This window comes from Pleurodeles waltl, chromosome 8 (genome assembly GCF_031143425.1).
Source record: "Pleurodeles waltl isolate 20211129_DDA chromosome 8, aPleWal1.hap1.20221129, whole genome shotgun sequence".
NCBI classification, from domain to species: Eukaryota; Metazoa; Chordata; class Amphibia; order Caudata; family Salamandridae; genus Pleurodeles; species Pleurodeles waltl.
Window position 1 is genome coordinate 966,979,574 of NC_090447.1, and position 22,690 is coordinate 967,002,263.

The 22,690-nt window shown below is 44.4% G+C and overlaps 1 protein-coding gene across 3 annotated transcripts in view; it reads left to right on the top strand.

The window, feature by feature from the left end:
• Positions 1–19,536, top strand: part of PICK1 (protein interacting with PRKCA 1) — a 103,123-nt gene extending 83,587 nt beyond the window's left edge. For all 3 annotated transcript variants that reach the window (XM_069205206.1, XM_069205205.1, XM_069205204.1), the window contains exon 13: positions 13,271–19,536. In XM_069205206.1, the coding sequence (XP_069061307.1) occupies positions 13,271–13,521 (251 nt within the window). In that variant the 3' untranslated portion in view covers positions 13,522–19,536. The remainder of the gene's footprint in view (positions 1–13,270) is intronic.
• Positions 19,537–22,690: the final 3,154 nt, after the last annotated feature.

Below are 22,690 nucleotides of genomic sequence, written 5' to 3' on the forward strand. Positions count from 1 at the left end.
CAAGCCAGTGGTAAGACAGGTGGGCATCCAAAGGCCCCCCTCATTCCACTTCCAGTGGTGGGGGTTCCCTTTGAAAGAGTGGGTGTGGACATAGTTGGTCCACTAGAACCTCCCACAGCCTCAGGAAATATGTATATCCTGGTAGTAGTGGATCATGCTACCAGGTATCCTGAAGCTATTCCCCTTAGGTCGACTACTGCCCCTGCAGTAGCCAAGGCCCTCATTGGTATCTTTACCAGAGTGGGTTTCCCTAAGGAGGTGGTGTCTGACAGAGGTACCAACTTCATGTCAGCATACCTAAAGCACATGTGGAATGAGTGTGGAGTGACTTACAAATTCACTACACCATACCATCCGCAAACTAATGGCTTGGTTGAGAGATTCAACAAGACATTAAAAGGCATGATCATGGGGCTCCCAGAAAAACTCAAAAGGAGATGGGATGTCCTCTTGCCATGTCTGCTTTTCGCTTACAGAGAGGTGCCACAGAAGGGAGTAGGATTCTCACCCTTTGAACTTCTGTTTGGTCATCCTGTAAGGGGACCACTTGGCCTTGTTAAAGAAGGCTGGGAGAGACCTCTCCATGAGCCTAAACAGGACATAGTGGACTATGTACTTGGCCTTCGCTCTAGAATGGCAGAGTACATGGAAAAGGCAACCAAAAACCTTGAGGCCAGCCAACAGCTCCAGAAGTTTTGGTATGACCAAAAGGCTGCACTGGTTGAGTTCCAACCAGGGCAGAAAGTCTGGGTTCTGGAGCCTGTGGCTCCCAGGGCACTCCAGGACAAATGGAGTGGCCCTTACCCAGTGCTAGAAAGGAAGAGTCAGGTCCCCTACCTGGTGGACCTGGGCACAAGCAGGAGCCCCAAGAGGGTGATCCATGTAAACCGCCTTAAGCTCTTCCATGACAGGGCTGATGTGAATCTGTTGATGGTAACAGATGAGGATCAGGAGGCAGAGAGTGAACCTCTCCCTGATCTTCTGTCATCAGACCCAAAAGATGGCACAGTAGATGGAGTGATCTACTCAGACACCCTCTCTGGCCAACAGCAAGCTGATTGTAGGAGAGTCCTACAACAGTTTCCTGAACTCTTCTCCTTAACCCCTGGTCAGACACACCTGTGTACCCATGATGTGGACACAGGAGACAGCATGCCTGTCAAAAACAAAATCTTTAGACAGTCTGACCATGTTAAGGAAAGCATCAAGGTGGAAGTCCACAAGATGCTGGAATTGGGAGTAATTGAGCGCTCTGACAGCCCCTGGGCTAGCCCAGTGGTCTTAGTCCCCAAACCTCACACCAAAGATGGAAAGAAAGAGATGAGGTTTTGTGTGGACTACAGAGGGCTCAATTCTGTCACCAAGACAGATGCTCATCCAATTCCCAGAGCTGATGAGCTCATAGATAAATTAGGTGCTGCCAAATTCTTAAGTACCTTTGACTTGACAGCAGGGTACTGGCAAATAAAAATGGCACCTGGAGCAAAAGAGAAAACAGCATTCTCCACACCTGATGGGCATTATCAGTTTACTGTTATGCCCTTTGGTTTAAAGAATGCCCCTGCCACCTTCCAAAGGTTGGTGAATCAAGTCCTTGCTGGTTTGGAGTCCTTTAGCACAGCTTATCTTGATGATATTGCTGTCTTTAGCTCCACCTGGCAGGATCACCTGGTCCACCTGAAGAAGGTTTTGAAGGCTCTGCAATCTGCAGGCCTCTCTATCAAGGCATCCAAATGCCAGATAGGGCAGCGAACTGTGGTTTACTTGGGACACCTTGTAGGTGGAGGCCAAGTTCAGCCACTCCAACCCAAGATCCAGACTATTCTGGATTGGGTAGCTCCAAAAACCCAGACTCAAGTCAGGGCATTCCTTGGCTTGACTGGGTATTACAGGAGGTTTGTGAAGGGATATGGATCCATTGTGACAGCCCTCACTGAACTCACCTCCAAGAAAATGCCCAAGAAAGTGAACTGGACTGTGGAATGCCAACAGGCCTTTGACACCCTGAAACAGGCAATGTGCTCAGCACCAGTTCTAAAAGCTCCAGATTATTCTAAGCAGTTCATTGTGCAGACTGATGCCTCTGAACATGGGATAGGGGCAGTTTTGTCCCAAACAAATGATGATGGCCTTGACCAGCCTGTTGCTTTCATTAGCAGGAGGTTACTCCCCAGGGAGCGGCGTTGGAGTGCCATTGAGAGGGAGGCCTTTGCTGTGGTTTGGTCCCTGAAGAAGCTGAGACCATACCTCTTTGGGACTCACTTCCTAGCTCAAACTGACCACAGACCTCTCAAATGGCTGATGCAAATGAAAGGTGAAAATCCTAAACTGTTGAGGTGGTCCATCTCCCTACAGGGAATGGACTTTATAGTGGAACACAGACCTGGGACTGCCCATGCCAATGCAGATGGCCTTTCCAGGTTCTTCCACTTAGAAAATGAAGACTCTCTTGGGAAAGGTTAGTCTCATCCTCTTTCGTTTGGGGGGGGGTTGTGTAAGGAAATGCCTCCTTGGCATGGTTGCCCCCTGACTTTTTGCCTTTGCTGATGCTATGTTTACAATTGCAAGTGTGCTGAGGCCTGCTAACCAGGCCCCAGCACCAGTGTTCTTTCCCTAACCTGTACTTTTGTATCCACAATTGGCAGACCCTGGCATCCAGATAAGTCCCTTGTAACTGGTACTTCTAGTACCAAGGGCCCTGATGCCAAGGAAGGTCTCTAAGGGCTGCAGCATGTCTTGTGCCACCCTGGAGACCTCTCACTCAGCACAGACACACTGCTTGCCAGCTTGTGTGTGCTAGTGAGGACAAAACGAGTAAGTCGACATGGCACTCCCCTCAGGGTGCCATGCCAGCCTCTCACTGCCTATGCAGTATAGGTAAGACACCCCTCTAGCAGGCCTTACAGCCCTAAGGCAGGGTGCACTATACCATAGGTGAGGGTACCAGTGCATGAGCATGGTACCCCTACAGTGTCTAAGCAAAACCTTAGACATTGTAAGTGCAGGGTAGCCATAAGAGTATATGGTCTGGGAGTCTGTCAAACACGAACTCCACAGCACCATAATGGCTACACTGAAAACTGGGAAGTTTGGTATCAAACTTCTCAGCACAATAAATGCACACTGATGCCAGTGTACATTTTATTGTAAAATACACCACAGAGGGCACCTTAGAGGTGCCCCCTGAAACTTAACCGACTGTCTGTGTAGGCTGACTAGTTCCAGCAGCCTGCCACACCAGAGACATGTTGCTGGCCCCATGGGGAGAGTGCCTTTGTCACTCTGAGGCCAGTAACAAAGCCTGCACTGGGTGGAGATGCTAACACCTCCCCCAGGCAGGAGCTGTGACACCTGGCGGTGAGCCTCACAGGCTCACCCCTTTGTCACAGCCCAGCAGGGCACTCCAGCTTAGTGGAGTTGCCCGCCCCCTCCGGCCACGGCCCCCACTTTTGGCGGCAAGGCTGGAGGGAACAAAGAAAGCAACAAGGAGGAGTCACTGGCCAGTCAGGACAGCCCCTAAGGTGTCCTGAGCTGAGGTGACTCTGACTTTTAGAAATCCTCCATCTTGCAGATGGAGGATTCCCCCAGTAGGGTTAGGATTGTGACCCCCTCCCCTTGGGAGGAGGCACAAAGAGGGTGTACCCACCCTCAGGGCTAGTAGCCATTGGCTACTAACCCCCCAGACCTAAACACGCCCTTAAATTTAGTATTTAAGGGCTACCCTGAACCCTAGAAAATTAGATTCCTGCAACTACAAGAAGAAGGACTGCCTAGCTGAAAACCCCTGCAGAGGAAGACCAGAAGACGACAACTGCCTTGGCTCCAGAAACTCACCGGCCTGTCTCCTGCCTTCCAAAGATCCTGCTCCAGCGACGCCTTCCAAAGGGACCAGCGACCTCGACATCCTCTGAGGACTGCCCCTGCTTCGAAAAGACAAGAAACTCCAGAGGACAGCGGACCTGCTCCAAGAAAAGCTGCAACTTTGTTTCCAGCAGCTTTAAAGAACCCTGCAAGCTCCCCGCAAGAAGCGTGAGACTTGCAACACTGCACCCGGCGACCCCGACTCGGCTGGTGGCGATCCAACACCTCAGGAGGGACCCCAGGACTACTCTAAGACTGTGAGTACAAAAACTGTCCCCCCTGAGCCTCCACAGCGCCGCCTGCAGAGGGAATCCCGAGGCTTCCCCTGACCGCGACTCTTTGAATCCTAAGTCCCGACACCTGGGAGAGACCCTGCACCCGCAGCCCCCAGGACCTGAAGGACCGGACTTTCACTGGAGGAGTGACCCCCAGGAGTCCCTCTCCCTTGACCAAGTGAAGGTTTCCCCGAGGAACCCCCCCCTTGCCTGCCTGCAGCGCTGAAGAGATCCCGAGATCTCCCATTGACTTCCATTACAAACCCGACGCTTGTTTCTACACTGCACCCGGCCGCCCCCGCGCTGCTGAGGGTGAAATTTCTGTGTGGACTTGTGTCCCCCCCGGTGCCCTACAAAACCCCCCTGGTCTGCCCTCCGAAGACGCGGGTACTTACCTGCAAGCAGACCGGAACCGGGGCACCCCCTTCTCTCCATTCTAGCCTATGTGTTTTGGGCACCACTTTGAACTCTGCACCTGACCGGCCCTGAGCTGCTGGTGTGGTGACTTTGGGGTTGCTCTGAACCCCCAACGGTGGGCTACCTTGGACCAAGAACTAAGCCCTGTAAGTGTCTTACTTACCTGGTTAACCTAACAAATACTTACCTCCCCTAGGAACTGTGAAAATTGCACTAAGTGTCCACTTTTAAAACAGCTATTTGTGAATAACTTGAAAAGTATACATGCAATTTTGATGATTTGAAGTTCCTAAAGTACTTACCTGCAATACCTTTCGAATGAGATATTACATGTAGAATTTGAACCTGTGGTTCTTAAAATAAACTAAGAAAAGATATTTTTCTATACAAAAACCTATTGGCTGGATTTGTCTCTGAGTGTGTGTACCTCATTTATTGTCTATGTGTATGTACAACAAATGCTTAACACTACTCCTTGGATAAGCCTACTGCTCGACCACACTACCACAAAATAGAGCATTAGTATTATCTATTTTTACCACTATTTTACCTCTAAGGGGAACCCTTGGACTCTGTGCATGCTATTCCTTACTTTGAAATAGCACATACAGAGCCAACTTCCTACACTTACAAAATCCATGTCAAAACAAGACAAGCTTTGACAAAACCAAAAGATTGACCACCAATGTCAGACCTATTTGCTTTGCCAATGCTTGTTTATTTTCATGTTTCTTATCATCTTGTTGAAACTGGTTTTCCATTATGAATATGTTTGGGAAACACTAGCAGGCATCAACACACTTTACTAAATGATGCTTCAAAGAAATGTTACCTAACATTAATAATAATTTAGCAAAACTTTTTTTTTCCCAGTTGCATTTTTTGTGAACATTTTATTTTGAAAACAAAGAATCACAAATCTTGCTTTCAAGCTTCTGCAAATATTTGCATCGAATGAGAGAGCATTCTGGGAGCATTATAGATAGCTTCATATTGCTAAAGTTTGCAAACGTGTGTACACATTCTTTTACTGGGACTACTGTCAGTAGTGCAGTCCAACTTCCAACATTTATTTAAAGCACTCACCCTAATAATAAGGGCTTTGCATTAATGAACCATAAATACAAGTTTGAACAGCATTAACGTATGGACACAAATATTACCTCAACTCTAGACAATTCCATTCCCTGCTCCATAAGTGGTTCTATAAACTGACAGCCACAAGACAAAGCTTTATAAGCATCCCAAGTGATTTGGAATTAGGGAAGTTATTTTTACTATCCATTAAATCCTTAGGGGAGGTACAAAATTCCAGTCTGAAATTAGGCTCGTTCAAAAGATCAGTGTGAACCACTAGTTGTTATATCCCTTTTTTGAAGGAAGAATGCCAGTATAAAGAGAGGGTTGGGCCATGATCTGAGATTAAGATGGAAACATAGAGTAGTAATTCACTATTACATTTGTCCTTGACAAAATATAATCACTTCTACTCTAGGTAAAATGGACAGGAGAAAACAGATAATTCACCCTTACCAGAATTATAAAGTAACCAGGAACCAAACCATGTGCTTAGGGAAATGTTAAGGAGAGAGTGAATGGTAATAATGAAAATAACGGTATGCTTTATAAATGAAAAGGTGTACATACAAAAGGAAACCTAGGGATAAGGAGTGGTGAAAGTCAGAGTTCTAATGCTCCTACCTGTACCAAACGGTTGTAGGTCACTGCAACAGTGGTCATAACATTTGTCATTGCAATGCATCCTTTTCACTGGAAGTCACTCCTACTTACCAGCAAAAGGCAGGTACTCCAGTAATCATAAGCAGCGGGCTACTCTGGTCAAATGGACCTGCATTAGTTCTTAAACCATCAGAAACCTATTCTGGCTTCCATTTTATAATGCACTAATAAAGGGGAGCAAATTCAACATACGTTATTGTTGCATAATATCAAATTTTATGTAGCCTAAAAGATTCTTTAATTTCTTTTTTATATTTTTTTTAACAACGCATTAAAAAATCATAAGACATTACATGTTCGATGGCATGTGTAGCTGCAGATAAACATGCTGTGCATTATCCTGCCATCTAGTGTTGGGCTCGGAGTGTTACAAGTTGTTTTTCTTCGAAGAAGTCTTTTCGAGTCACGAGACCGAGGGACTCCTCCCTTTCGGCTCCATTGTGCATGGGCGTTGACTCCATCTTAGATTGTTTTCTTTCCGCCATCGGGTTCGGACGTGTTCCTCTTCGCTCCGTATTTCGAATCGGGAAAGTTAGCTAAATATCGAAAATTTGACGGTATTGTTCACGCTCGGTACCGGTTTAGTGTTAGTATATCAGCACCGATAGTAGAAGCGCTCCGGCGACCCTTCGGGGCTTCCACTCTTGAGCGGGGCCTGCTCGGCCTGACCACGTTCATCGTCGAAACTAATGGACCGGACCCCCTTCCGCTTCTGTCCGGAGTGCCACGCGAAGTATCCTTATACAGACCAACACTTGGTCTGTAATCTGTGTCTATCACCGGAACACAGGGAGGATACTTGCGAGGCCTGTCGGGCATTTCGATCGAAAAAGACCCTACGCGATCGAAGAGCCAGAAGACTGCAAATGGCGTAGACACCAAGAGAACAGATCAAGGTCGAAGAGGAGGAAAGAATCTCCATCCAGGAAACGGACTCAGACGACTCCGAAAGTGAGCGACCGGGGACAACGCAGAAAACTGTGAGTAAAACTGCCCCGTCCAAGACTCACTCCAAGATCATAAAGGCCAAGGGGATGCCACCGCCAGCAGGCCATGGCTTAACCCATCGAAGACACGGTGACCAACCATCGGCACCGAAAAAGGCCACACAACTGCCGAAGACATCCGACTCCGGTCGAGATTCAGGCTCCGAACGATCTCGGCACCGAGAGTTCGACACACCCAAGGTGAAAAAAGTTACCTCGGAACCGAAAAAGAGTGTTTCGAAACCTTTGGTACCGAAAAAAGCAGCCTCGGAGCCGAAATTAGGCTCTTACACGGAAGAGCAAGGACTTTCCGGCCAAATGCATGAACATAGATTTGAGCAGGAAATAAGTATGGGAGAACCAGACCATACCCAAAGGAGGCTGTATATCCAGAAAGAGACTGGTAAAATACAAACTCTTCCTCCAATTAAAATCAAAAGAAAGCTGGCATTTCAGGAGTCAGAAATGCAGCCAAAGGCAAAGGTGGCAAGAGTTAAAACACCACCACCAAGGTTTTCGCCACAGCCTTCTCCACTACATTCACCACAGTGGTTCCCGGTAACAACTCCCCCAATGCAGTCACCGACACATACAGGGATGACACAGGATGACCCGGATGCATGGGACTTATATGATGCACCGGTCTCCGACAACAGTCCAGATTGATACCCGACAAGGCCGTCACCTCCAGAGGACAGCACTGCATTCACGCAGGTATTATCAAGGGCAGCTACATTCCACAATGTAGCAATGCATTCGGAGCCAATAGAGGATGACTTCTATTTAACACCTTGGCATCCACCCACAGTCCCTACCAAAGTCTGCCAATGCTCCCAGGCATGCTCAAGCACGCAAAACAAGTCTTCCAGGAGCCAGTGAAAGGAAGGGCAATCATGCCTAGGGTGGAGAAAAAATACAAACCTCCCCCAATGGACCCTGTGTTTATAACACAGCAACTGACACCAGATTCGGTGGTCGTGGGAGCAGCAAGAAAGAGGGCAAACTCTCAGTCGCCAGGAGATGCGCCACCGCCTGACAAAGAGAGTAGGAAGTTCGATGCAGCGGGCAAACGAGTGGCAGCACAGGCAGCTAATCAATGGCGCATCGCAAACTCGCAAGCCCTACTGGCTCGCTACGACAGGGCACACTGGGATGAGATACAACACACTATACAGCACTTGCCCAAGGAACACCAGAAACGTGCCCAACAGGTTGTTGAAGAAGGACAAGCTATTTCCAACAACCAGATAAGGTCCGCATTGGATTCGGCAGACACAGCAGCACGGACAGTCAACACTGCGGTAACCATTCGCAGGCATGCATGGTTACAGAGCTCAGGATTTAAACCGGAAATCCAGCAAGCTGTGTTAAACATGCCTTTTAACCAGGAACAATTGTTTGGCCCGGAGGTGGACACGGCAATTGAGAAATTAAAGAAGGACACAGACACGGCCAAAGCCATGGGCGCGCTCTACTCCCCACAAAGCAGAGGCACATTTAGAAAGCCACAATTTAGAGGGGGGTTTCGTACGCAAACACCAGAGCCTTCCACCTCACAAACCAGACCCACCTATCAGGGGCAGTACCAGAGAGGAGGGTTTCGAGGCTCATACAGGGGTGGACAATTCCCAAGAGCACGGGGAAAATTCCAAAGCCCTAAAACAAGTCAAACCAAACAGTGACTTCAATATCACAAACCCCCAACAATTAACACCAGTGGGGGGGCGACTTACTGCATACTACAAAAACTGGACAAACATAACTTCGGACGCATGGGTCCTAGCCATTATCCAACATGGTTATTGCATAGAATTCATAAATTTCCCACCAGATGTGCCCCCAAGAGCACACAATATCCAAACAACACTTAGACCTGTTACAACTAGAAGTCCAAGCATTGTTACAAAAACAAGCAATAGAATTAGTACCCAACCATCAAAAAGGAACAGGTGTCTACTCACTATATTTCCTAATTCCAAAAAAAGACAAAACGTTGAGACCCATATTAGACCTCAGAACGCTGAATCTCTACATCAAATCAGATCACTTCCACATGGTAACACTTCAAGATGTGATTCCCTTGCTCATAAAACATGACTACATGTCAACGTTAGATCTCAAAGATGCATATTTCCACATACCCATACATCCTTCGCACAGGAAATACTTAAGGTTTGTAATCCACGGCGTGCATTATCAATTCAAGGTGCTACCGTTCGGGATAACAACAGCCCCAAGGGTATTCACAAAATGCCTTGCAGTAGTAGCTGCTGATATAAGGAGACAGCACATGCACGTATTCCCATACTTAGACGATTGGTTAATAAAAACCAGCACTTAGCAACAGTGTCTTCTTCACACGCAATACGTTATAGAAACTCTACAAAAACTAGGGTTTTCTATAAATTACCAAAAATCACATCTACAACCATCCCAAATACAACAATACTTGGGAGCAACACTCAATACACAAAAAGAGATTGCCACTCCAAGTCCGCAAAGGGTACAAGCGTTCCAAAATATAGCATTAAACATGCAGCCAAACCAACACTACCAAGTGAGGTTTGTAATTAAACTTCTAGGCATGATGTCTTCATGCATAGCCATTGTCCCAAAATCAAGATTACACATGCGGCCCTTACAACAGTACCTAGCAAAACAATGGATGCAAGCACACGGTCAACTCCAAGATCTAGTGTTGGTAGACCGCCAGACACACTTTTCGCTTCAATGGTAGAACCCTATAAATTTAAACCAAGGGCGGCCATTCCAAGACCCATTGCCTCAATACGTGATCACAACAGATGCTTCCATGATGAGGTGGGGAGCACACCTCAACCAGCACAGTATACAGGGACAATGGGACAATCAACAAAAACAAATGCACATAAATCATTTAGAACTGTTGGCAGTGTTTCTAGCATTGAAAGCATTTCAACCACTGATAGCCCACAAACACATTCTTGTCAAAACCGACAACATGACGACAATGTATTACCTCAACAAACAAGGAGGGACACACTCGTCACAACTGTGTCTCTTAGCACAGAAAATTTGGCATTGGGCAATTCACAATCACATTCGCCTAATAGCACAATACATCCCAGGCATTCAAAACCAGTTAGCCGACAATCTCAGTCGAGATCATCAACAAACACACGAATGGGAAATTCAGCCCCAGATCCTACAAGATTAATTTCTACGCTGGGGAACACCAAAAATAGACCTATTCGCAACAAAAGAAAACGCAAAATGCCAAAACTTCACATCCAGGTACCCACACCCTCAGTCCAAGGGCAATGCGTTATGGATCACTTGGTCAGGGAAATTTGCTTACGCTTTTCCCCCTCTCCCACTCATTCCTTATCTGGTAAACAAACTTAGTCAAAACAGACTCAAACTAATACTCATAGCACCAACTTGGGCTCGCCAACCGTGGTACACAACTCTGCTGGACCTATCAGTAGTACCTCACGTCAAATTACCAAACAGGCCAGATATGTTAACTCAACACAAACAACAGATCAGACACCCGAATCCAGCATCGCTCAATCTAGCAATCTGGCTCCTGAAGTCTTAGAATTTGGACACTTAGACCTTACACAAGAATGTATGGAGATCATTAAACAAGCTAGGAAACCTACTACAAGACATTGTTGTGCAAACAAATGGAAAAGATTTGACTACTGCCATAATAATCAAATTCAACCACTACATGCTTCCGCAAAGAACATTGTAAGTTACTTACTACGCTTACAAAAGTCTAAATTAGCATTCTCTTCTATTAAAATACATCTCACAGCAATATCTGCTTATCTGCAGATTACACATTCAACATCTCTTTTTAGAATCCCAGGTATCAAAGCATTTATGGAGGGATTAAAGAGAATCATACCACCGAGAACACCACCAGTACCTTCGTGGAACCTTAATATTATATTAACAAGACTCATGGGACCACCATTTGAGCCCATGCACTCTTGTGAAATGCAATACTTAACTTGGAAGGTAGCCTTCCTAATAGCTATCACATCTCTTAGAGTAAGTGAGATACAAGCATTCACTATACAAGAACCCTTTATACAAATACATAAAGTGGTTCTCCGTACAAATCCCAAATTCTTACCAAAGGTTATATCACCATTCCACCTAAACCAAACATTGGAACTCCCAGTCTTCTTTCCACAACCAGACTCAGTAGCCGAAAGAGCCTTACATACATTAGACATAAAAAGAGCACTAATGTATTACATTGACAGAACAAAACAGTTTAGCAAAACAAAACAGTTGTTTGTAGCCTTCCAAAAACCTCATGCAGGAAATCCTATTTCCAAGCAAGGCATTGCCAGATGGATAGTGAAATGTATTCAAACTTGCTATATTAAAGCAAAAAGAGATCTACCTATTACACCAAAAGCGCATTCCACTAGGAAAAAAGGCGCCACAATGGCTTTTCTAGGAAATATACCTATGACAGAAATTTGTAAGGCAGCCACATGGTCTACGCCTCATACATTCACAAAACATTACTGTGTAGATGTGTTAACAACACAACAAGCCACAGTAGGACAGGCTGTATTACGAACATTATTTCAAACAACTTCAACTCCTACAGGCTAAGCCACCGCTTTTGGGGAGATCACTGCTTATTAGTCTATGCACAGCATGTGTATCTGCAGCTACACATGCCATCGAACAGAAAATGTCACTTACCCAGTGTACATCTGTTCGTGGCATGAGACGCTGAAGATTCACATGCGCCCTCCCACCTCCCCGGGAGCCTCTAGCTGTTGCAAGTTGAATGAAAATTGTAAATTTGTAAATAAATACTATTTTAATACACATTATGTACATACATACTTACTCCATTGCATGGGCACTTTTAGTATATTCACAACTCTTACCTCACCCTCTGCGGGGAATACAATCTAAGATGGAGTCGACACCCATGCGCAATGGAGCCGAAAGGGAGGAGTACCTCGGTCTCGTGACTCGAAAAGACTTCTTCGAAGAAAAACAACTTGTAACACTCCGAGCCCAACACTAGATGGCAGGATAATGCACAGCATGTGAATCTGCAGTGTCTCATGCCACAAACAGATAAGTAAGTGACATTTTCCATATCCCTACTTCTCTCAAGGATTATCCTTCCAGTCCTTGTCTGAAATAATAAACCTGTCTTACAGGACAATAATAATAGTCCATTCCGTTGATATATAAGATCCAATAGTTTGTAAATACATATATCAAGTATTCTATGCCAACTTGGTCTTATCCTATTTACTTTTGCTTACAGTTCTCTGACCTCCTTTAGTAAAAGTAAGCTTCTCATTTTATTCCATGTTTTTAAACATTAGTGAAGATCCCATAAAAAAGAAACAAAACCAACTTGCCTCTTATCCCAGTTTTCCTATCAAGGATATATTCATAAACCACTATATAGCCCTCCTTAATAGAGCCAGTGAATTGGAATCAAGAGTTGTTAGTTTTTGTTTTTCAGCCATTTGTCAAAATGGACTAAGGCCCCTAACTTTAACAGTGCAGCAACATAGGGTGGCAATGGTCCCTTGCTTTCTTAAAGCTACAGTGCATTTTCACATCTGTTGAGGATTGTACATAAACAGCTTTCCTTCTTTTTGTTTCTTTTAAAAATAATAATTAAAAAAGAGCTTGTGTAGAAATGTTATTTTCTATATATTTACACTTGTCTTTGTGTGTGTGGTATGGGACTCTTAACTCTGGGATGCATCTAGGGCTGCTTGCCCTCATTCCTTCAGAACTGTTCCGTTTGGTCAGTTAGGTAGCAGAGAAATTTTTTTTTTAGAACTTAGTCCATCCAAAGCAAGCAACAAGTTGTACAGCAGTCCCCGCTAACTCCTATGATCTACTCTGTTGTGATATATTATCCAGGAACGTGTTTCTATTAGAGATAAACTGGTGTGGAATTTCTAACTGTACCAACACGTCTTCCCATGTCCCACTCCCTTCCAGTCCAGGATATTGTGTTCCAGCTTCAGCGGTTTGTCTCCACTATGTCTCGATACTACGATGATTGCTACGCTGTGCTGAGAGATGCTGATGTCTTCCCCATTGAGGTGGACCTTGCTCGCACCACTCTGACTTATGGGCAGAAGGACATTTTCACAGATGGGGCAGAAGATGAGGAAGAGGAGGAGGAGGAGGACTGCAGGCCAAAGCCACAAGCCGAAGAAAATGGAGAGAAACTAATTGATGATGCGTAGTGCTGCACTAACTGCCTCAACTTTGTTGTTCACTGATGAATCATGCCTAGTGACAATGGTTGGTGTGCGGGTATGGGTCTATGACAGAGATATAAAAATGTATGCTTTTATCTTTCCCATCCCACAAATGATTCACTGTTGGAAGGATTCTTCATTCCATTGTTTCTTTAGGGTGTGGGTGCTGGGATTCTGTATTTAAGTCTCTTTGGAGGGGTATTTATTTACTTTTGTTGTAGTGTTTGATAGAGCAGTTCCCTGGAACATCCTGTCCAGCCACATCTTTATGAGGAAGATGGTATTTGTAAGCCGATGGCACTACAGATTAGAAGATTGAAAAGTAACATGATGGTTTTCAGCCTAGGTGCCTGTACAGTGGAAATGGCAAAGCTCTTCCTTGCCTACTCTCAAACCTCTGGAGGAGTCTTGCATACCAGGAAAGAACTGTGGAACTGCAGAGTTCGCTGTGCTCTGCCTTGTTTATGATGTATCGGTGAAGTATATTAGAGGCTCCTCTTGTAGGGGTTGTGGAAACTGATGTATTTGCTTCGTACTATTGCAGGCATCCTTACAGTACATTCCAGGTCCATGCGTTCTGTGTCATAGAGTACCTCTGCATTGTTTAAACATCCGGTGAACTCCTAGTGGTTGGAGTGCTGCAGACATTTGAGCAATCATAGGTGCCAGGACCCTCCCAGTAGGAGTCTTAGGACTTCGTTGTGGGTGCATGCAGGTACATTAGTTCTGGTCAGAAAAGTACACGCATCCCCTGGTACTGAGAAAGCTGCTGCACTTCCGGTTTGCTTTAGGATGCACTTTTGCAGTAGCAGTAGTTTTTTGAGGCAGTGGCTGTATTGAACGTGCGCGGACAAGCTTACAGTCCTTCCAAGCACCCACACACTGCTGTTGAATGTGTCCCAATCATTCTCCTCCTGGGAGTGGAGTTGCTGTGACAGGCTCTATCCCTCCTCAAAGATATTGTAAAAGCTGTTGTACATGCATGACAAGTCAAGCAGTTCTGATCCAAGAATACATGCTGTATACATCTCTTACCTCAACGGGGACTTTAAAGACTGCTGGCCTAGCAAATTGCCGCTGAAGCACCTTTCAGGTTCTCTTGTACAGTTCCCTATTTTTGATAGAGGACATCACGTTGCAAATTGGGCAGAAGTGTTGGCGTTGTTTTTGGGAGGATTTAATAATATAAGGGGGGATTGAAACTACACAGCTGAAAAAACACTTTGTAATTTACAGTTGAAACAAGAGGGTGGGCCAAATCTGTCTAATAACAATGCATTGTACCCTTCCTCTGGCCCCAGTGTGAAGGTTGTCTGGACATTTGTCTGTCTAAAGACAAGCATATCTGACAGGTGATGTAGTGTGTTATAGGGTGCAGCTAGAGTGTTTTAATTATAGCGTTAAAGCCCGTCGAGAGGGGATGTACCAGCCATCAAAGATCCTTTCTCGAGTTGTAGGCCTGAGATGCGTGAGAACACCACTAGTGCGATGGAAACACTTTAACAGTGGGTACAGCCTGAGCCATAACAACTTTCCACCCCACTGAAGGTAGGATGTTCTACATTAACCCAAAAGAAAAAGGAAAACACTTTGGATTGCAGAATAAGGCCTACATCAGCCATTATTGCCCCAGTCCCCCCCCACCCCCGGCTCTCCCTTGTTCTTTTGTGCTGCCCCTAACATTCCATTGTTCTAATGTGGGTCACAGACTGTACTTTCCCGGATGAGATGTGGAGTAGTTTTCTAGCCTGAGTGAGTCTATGATGTCTTGTGCATGTACTGTCCTCGAGTAACTGCTACTTTTCACTAGCCTGTCCTCTACCCTGCTCACTCAGTCTCACCGTCTGTGTCGAAGTGAACATCCCACAGTGTGTCTGCTCATTTTCACTACCCACCACTTTTGCCTTATTGGACAGCTGATTGGCTACTTTCTCCCAGTTTGTAAGTGTATTATTTGTCTGTTGCCTGTTGACAGTCACTGGGTCCCTACCAAAGTGCAGTAGGCTGGCTTAGGCTCTCTCCCCCACCATTATGCCTTGCGGTGTCTGATGAGTTGCTCTAGCGTAATCTCCATTTAGTACCCTATCTCTAATTAATTTCCTCTTACCTAATATTTTAATGATCATTTTAATATTTTGGGGGGGGGGAATTTTCTGTCAGATTCTACTTAGACTCTGTGGACTTTTTTCGAAGAGATCTAGAAAAAGCACTAACGGTTCTTTGACAGAAGTCTTAGCTGCGTCTCAGAGCCCAGAAAGTCCAGACAGGGGGGAAATTTTGTAGGGATCTGAGCCCAGAATGTCTAGACTTGGACATATTTTCAGGAATTGTACGTTGTACCTCCAGAAGAGCCAAGGTTCTTGCTAAGCAAATCTATGGGTTGGCAAAATGTTTTTATTTCTAAACCGTACATTCATTCAGACCTTTACAAATATTTAATGATGCTCCTATAGACACATTTAAATGTAAAATAGAGAACTCTCATGCTCTGAAGTTAAATATATGCCCAGTATTCTTGTAGTCTGGAAAATAGGCATTTGTCACATTAGAGTTTACCCAAACCACCCGTGCCTGTTCTCCTAAAACAAGGATTTTTCAAACATTAGTTTGCCACAAGCACAACTACATTTTCTCTTCTCTTTAAGGTTATCCCACTTCCATAACACACAGTTTGGTGCATACATGTTTACAACGCTATTTATTTTTTTAAACTCTAGTTTGACATGCACCAAGCTGCATGCAGCGCATAGCTCCTGTCCTGATAGATTTGTAATGGTTGTTTACAATTTAACGGTGACCTAGGGTTCCCACCTGTTCTGTTTCTCGAAGGACAGGCCCTACTGCTTGGGAGAAAGTTTGTGTTTTCTAGTCTTTAATTACTTTGAATCTCATCCAAAACAGGTATTCTGCATTTTATGCTTGGCCATAAATATTGATGCAGTTACCCAAAAATATCGTTAAAATAAAACTTTGAAGGTGCCAAACCTACTGTGGTTTTTCTCTTGGCTTCGGTCTTCGTTTTTGGAAGGTTTTAAATAAGAAAAACACCCATTTCTTGGATATTTAAAACCAGGAAAATGAAGAACTGAGTTCATAGATTTGAAATTGTAGATTTTCTCTGTTTGGATGCCTTGTATAATTTAAAGCAAGCTTTCTTTCCCCTACCAGTGCCTCGTATGTCAGCACTGCTGCTACAGAAGAAAGTTGGAAACTGAAGCATCTATGGAAAAATACTTGAATCTTACCAGAAGTTTGAGTTTAGCCTATTTCTAGTTATTCCTTTCTCCATACAGTTTTTGAAAGCCAGTAGAGGCTGCATTGAAAGATTTGTTCGTTGAGTGTTTCTTTTCTTAGCATCCTGCATGTTGCTGGACTTGTATCCGCAAACCCGTTTTGCTTTAATAGCCATGCATGCTTGTGTATCTGCCAGTTTCTCCAACCTAACCACGCTAGAGAAACGTGTCCAGAACTTTGTCCTAGCCTGCTTTAGGTTGGAGTTGTTTAAGCTCTAAACCAGCCGGTCAGACTCGAGGTCTCTTAGGGACATAACCCTCGTTTTATGTCATGCCAGATATTTTTCCACCAGTTTTTTTTTACTTTGAGTACATATACATTCTGAGTGGTATCAACTTCATGTGCTTCCATTGAACTAGTTAGATTAACACACCTTTTACCAAAGATTTGTAGATTGGAAGCCCAGCTCGGAAGCAGTGTCCATGGTGACATTGAGTGAGGTGTCCCACCTAGCTTGGCTTTTGCACGAAATTCCATTTTAGAGGAGAATGCAGGTTATGTTCTTGTTGCCTATACATTTGTAGATTGTTTAATCTCTATCTCATCATATTTCCCAGCTACAGACATCTTCCTGGAAGTATGCCAGAAACTGCAATGGAAAATATTTTTATTGTTGGTAAATATTGCGCAATTATATCCACATATGTTTAAAAATAAACTAAGCCCCACCCTTAGCCCTCACCCCTCCCCAGTTCTGGAGTTAACACACTGATATAGGGGGCACCTGTGAAGTGATTAATGTCTGGTCCTTTTCCAGGAAACTGGCAGCTCATATTTTTGTTTTTTAATAGATTTATAGGTTGCACTTTGATCACAATTGTTGCATACCTTTTGCTCCTCTCTATTTTAATATTGTTAGGTATAAACTTCCATAGAGCTGCCACTTTGTGACAAGCACATGAGTCAAAATAGCTGTCTCAGCATTTTCAAAAAATTCCGAAGACGGCTTTGAAGCAGTCCTTTTCGATGTGTAGCAAATCTGCCTTTTCTGAACCACTCTTTCTCGTTTTGTGTCTGTCTCGGGAACAATTGTGTAATCTCCACTTTTGAATGTGCATTTTACTCGTTGCATTTTAATTATGTTATACTATTTGTTTTGTAAAGTACAGTTTTCTTAAAAATGTTTGTCTCTACGGACTTAACTTTGAAGAGCACAGAAGACTGACAGTTGGATTTTTATCTGACATTCTTGTCCGCTCTTAAAGCCTCGGTTTCTTAATGGGACCTCAGTTTAGGGATAGAACGATGAAACACCAGAAAAGCCAGAGCACTCCCATATAAGCTAATGGAATATTATTTATTTCAAAAGCATGCACCCAGTATTTTACAAAAATATATAAAGACAACAGCAAAGACATTTCAAAAGAGGAAAGACTTGAGAATATGTGATCTTCTGAATTTGAAATGTTTATTATGGTATGTTTGAAAACCTGCCCACCCCCCTCCCAGCCCAAAGATAGGTAATACGGAAACAGTTGTGCCACATTTAGCTTGCCCAAATCATTCTCAAGCCAGGGTCTTTAAATTAGGATATTTGAATAATTTCCAAGCCATGACCACATCTTTATATTTTTCCCTTCACCAATACACCCAGTTCAGCCTTTTCTTAAATACTAGCTTTAAATGCTCGGAGTTCCTTGTAAGGCATGTTAGTATTTGTGATAGATTTTACTATTGTGCTTTGTTTATTTTATGCAAGTTTGTACTCTTTCTTGTGCCTGACACTTCTTAGAAGGGTAGCATTGCTGCAGCTCTCATGCAGTGCATAGACACAGGATTTAAAGAGGAACATGGACACTGTTGGGGAAATAGTGGAAGAGGACCTAAACAAGTATAAGTTCACCTCCTGTATTCTCTCCGTTCTCCATAGGATTTATTGAAAGTGAATCAAGAAATGCTCTGAGCAGTGTTTCGTACTATTTTGTATCAAAGATGTTTTTGATCAGACGCTTCACTCCCTGCATGCATGACTGTGATGCACCATGTACTTGTAGAGCATTCTCCACCCTGCATTAGTGGCCAATTACATAATCTACAGCATCTCAAGCAGATCCTTTCTGTGGAAAATTGTCCTGAAACAGCCTCACCAGCTTTTAATCATCGAGGTAATATATTCATTGAATCAGTCAGTCGAAGTGGAGCTTTGGCCTCAGTTAAGGAGTTCTCGAGTGGTCCTGGCTTATTCTGAAATAAAGGTCTGTAGGCGACTTTTGACAGATGCTGTTTAGGGGCGGGAAGGACAGCTTCTTCGGTTCTAACTTAAATGTCATATTCCCCCGAAACCTTTTCCATTTACAGCCTCTTGCAGCATCAGAAGAAAGCCAAATTGAGATCTGCCAGCCTAATGTGTCCTCTGCAACTGTTTTTGATGGTCCTTGCACCAGAATGCCCCTACTGTCATTACAGCGCTTTATATATTTCTTTCAGTTCCATTGGGTTATCCTGGTTGCTAGGATATATTTCACAATTTAAAGCGTGGGTGTCCTCTTTTTAACAGGATAGTGGAAGTTGTGCATTATCCCTAGTGGCCAGTGGCTGGCACTCTTGTTCCACACGGTCCGAATCAAGATTTTCTTTCGCAGGAACTCAAATGTGTTTTATGTTTGTGCCTTTTCTTACACTGGAATGTTGTGCTCCGCATCTCTGTGAGAAGCGATAGAACGGTCTGTAATAATATTAATTAAAAATCAATGCTTTGGACAGAAATACGCACCTTTTCATCTTTCCAAATGTTATTTTTCATGACATCTTAAAGGGAGCTCAATGCGTGGTGTCAATTATGGTTCTGTGTAGGGATGGGTAACAGTACTCAAAGCTGACATTCTACAAAGCATTGAAACCTTAATCATACAGTCTGCTGTGTGCATCAATTCCGGTCGTTTGGATTTAATTATTAGCCTCTTCAGGGAAATACAGGCGCGTTACCAATTCGTGTGTTTGTGTGAGAGTGTTTTTAATGGTTTTGTAGAACAGATGTAGAAAATACACTACGAACTAACTGAAAAGCAAATCCATATTCGCAAATCTTTAGTCAAACCTTTAACAAAAACAGGTATAAGTAACCAAAGGTTTAAAATATCAGCAGCTTTATATGTCTGTAAATAGAATAACAAAGTATTACACACGCCTTTATTCTTTCGAGCCCAAATGAGGCACATCTAATCCAAGTGGAGTAGATAGGTTTTCTACTTTCAGGCTATAAATGGGGTTAGTCTTCCGTGGGCTGAAATAGGTCTAGTTTATTCCGGACCTGTTACTCTGTGACCTACTTTTACACAGGTATCACATTTCATATAAAAATGTGTGCCTTGACTCTAAAATTAAATTCACTGGTTAAATTGGGAGCCACTGTGTGCCATCATTCCTGTGTCTTCGCCCCTCGTTTGAGAGTAGCTAGCAGTTCATAAGATACAGGCCTCTAATTATGGATTCCCTTGCGATGAGTCACTACTGCTGTGCTAGCCAGTTTCTAGTCTGAGTAGACTCGGAAGCGTCTTGACCCCAACCCTCCAACACCCGCCTCCTCCCCCCTCCCCACACTCCGGGTTAGCAGCTACAGCGGGGGTGGAGTTCATGATGGGCCTCTTCTGTCTGCAGGTCGGCCGACAAAGGCTCTTAATTAATTTGAAAAGGTGGCTGGATAAGTGAGTGGATGAACTGAAGGATGGATGTGTGAACAAAAGGGTGGATAAGTGAGTAAGAGGGTGGATAGAGAGATGGATGGATGAATGAGTGAAAGGGTGGTTAAGTGAAGAATGGTTGCTGGGTGAAGGGTGGATGGATGATTGAATGAATTGGGTGAAAGGGTTGATGGATGATTGAAAGGATGGAGTGATGGCTGATTAAAGGCTTGGATGGATGGGTGAATGGTTTAGTGACAGGGTGGATGGATAGTGCAGGGGTGAATGAACGGATAGATAAAAGGATGGTTGGCTGAATGAAAGGGTAAACGGGTGGCCGCATTTAAGGGTGTATTGATGGTTGGGAGGGATGGATGATGTTTGGGTGGATGGATGGGTGTTTGAGTGAAAGGGTGGATGGATAGGTGAAAGGGAGAATGGATGGAGTGAAGGTAGGATGGGTGAGTTAGTGGATGGGTGGATAGTTTTGGAGATGAATGGATAGGTTTGGAGAAGGGTGTTGTGACCCCCCGCTTTAGCAGCTAGAGTGAGTATGGAGTTCTTGGTGGGCCTCTTCTGTCTACAACTCGGCAGACAAAGGATTATAATGTGTAAGGGTGGGTGAGTTAGTGAATGGATGGATGAATGCATGAGTGAAAGGGTGGATACAGGGGTGAATAAAAGGTTGGGTGGATGAATGAATGAGTGAAAGGATGGATGAATGAGTGAAAGGGGTGGTGGATGGACAGATATTTGGATTGATGAGTGCAAGGGTGAATGGCTAGGTGAATGAATGAGTGAATAAAATGATGAATGAGTGACAGTCTAAATGGATGGATGAGTGAATGAACGGATGGTGGAAAGGTGGATAGATGAGGAAGGATGAATGAATGAAATGGTGGATGGGATGAATGGGTGACTGGATTGACAAATTAATCTGGCGCAAGGATGCCTCTGGTAGTTCAACAAGCTAAAGAAAGTAAGCCAAATTAATAGGTTGAGTAGTGAAATTCAAAGTCCTCAAAGCTGAGCTTTGCTTAAGTTTAATAGATGCATTGGCATATCTACATTTAAGTGGTGTAGGAGTCCGGAAAAGGAGTAGGAGGCTAAACAGCAAGCTAACCAACATCGAGAAGAACCTCACCTGTTCAGTCGAGTGGTGTGGCTGATCATTAAACTGCATTGATGTGAGACTCCCGGGACAACCTAAGATGTGTGATGGACTCAAACTCTACTGCATAAGCTTTTGACCAACATATATGAGAGGTTGTCTCAGGTCTGCAACGCTAGGCTGCTCGGCTTGGTCTGACGAGTGGGGAGCGCATGGCCAGCAGCAGGTAAAGAGAATATTTTTTTGTCATCTACACCACTTTTGGCAGCTTTCTGACAAGCTAAACCCTGCACTCCGGCTCCAGAAACTTGCTCTGGCTATCCGCAGCCTGTGGTCTGCACCTTCCTTGGTCCGAGCTGCCGTGCTTCCCTACTGCCTCCGCTCATCCCCCCTCAGGCCTAGGACTACATCTGATTTGCTAGTCCTCCCTGATTTGGTTTTGATTCGCCCTATCTCGGCCTCTCCCTCCACCAGTACACTGCCGTCGGAGCATATCGAGGGGAGCACTAGAGCTGTCAGGACTAGGACCTGGACTTCACGCAGTCGACCTGGGGAAAGGGTTTCCAATCGACTGCAAAAGGAGAGGTGGGCTCACACATTGTGGAGGCAGCCAAGCAGGTCCTGGTGCAGCCTGCTGACCCACACTTCCTACAACCACCTCAGCCTATCCTTATCACCAAATCTTCACCTAATAATTGACACTCCAATCCAGCAACAAGACACATGCTTGTGCCCCCTCCCTTTGTAATAAGGTGCCAAGACATCCTGGCAGGTTGGCATTTCACAGGAGGAGTGAGGCGGCACTGAATGGGCAGAATCAGCTGGCTCCTGAGATATTTGCATTGAGAAGCAGGCACTATTATTACCATGGGATATGAGAAGGGACAGGGACCTTAATCCTCCGCACATTACGTCCGCCACCTCTGCACCAATTCCAGCATCAGCCCAACCATAGCTTGCTCTCCTCTAAAACATCCCAAACTATCAAAACAATCAAATGACAAAATGGAAAATCAAAGTTAAATGAAGTCAAAGTTAAAGGAGCCAAGGAAAAAAATAATTATTTTTAAAGCAAAGCAGATTAAAGTGAAGCAACGCACAGCAAAACAATAAATTAAAGGAATGGGAA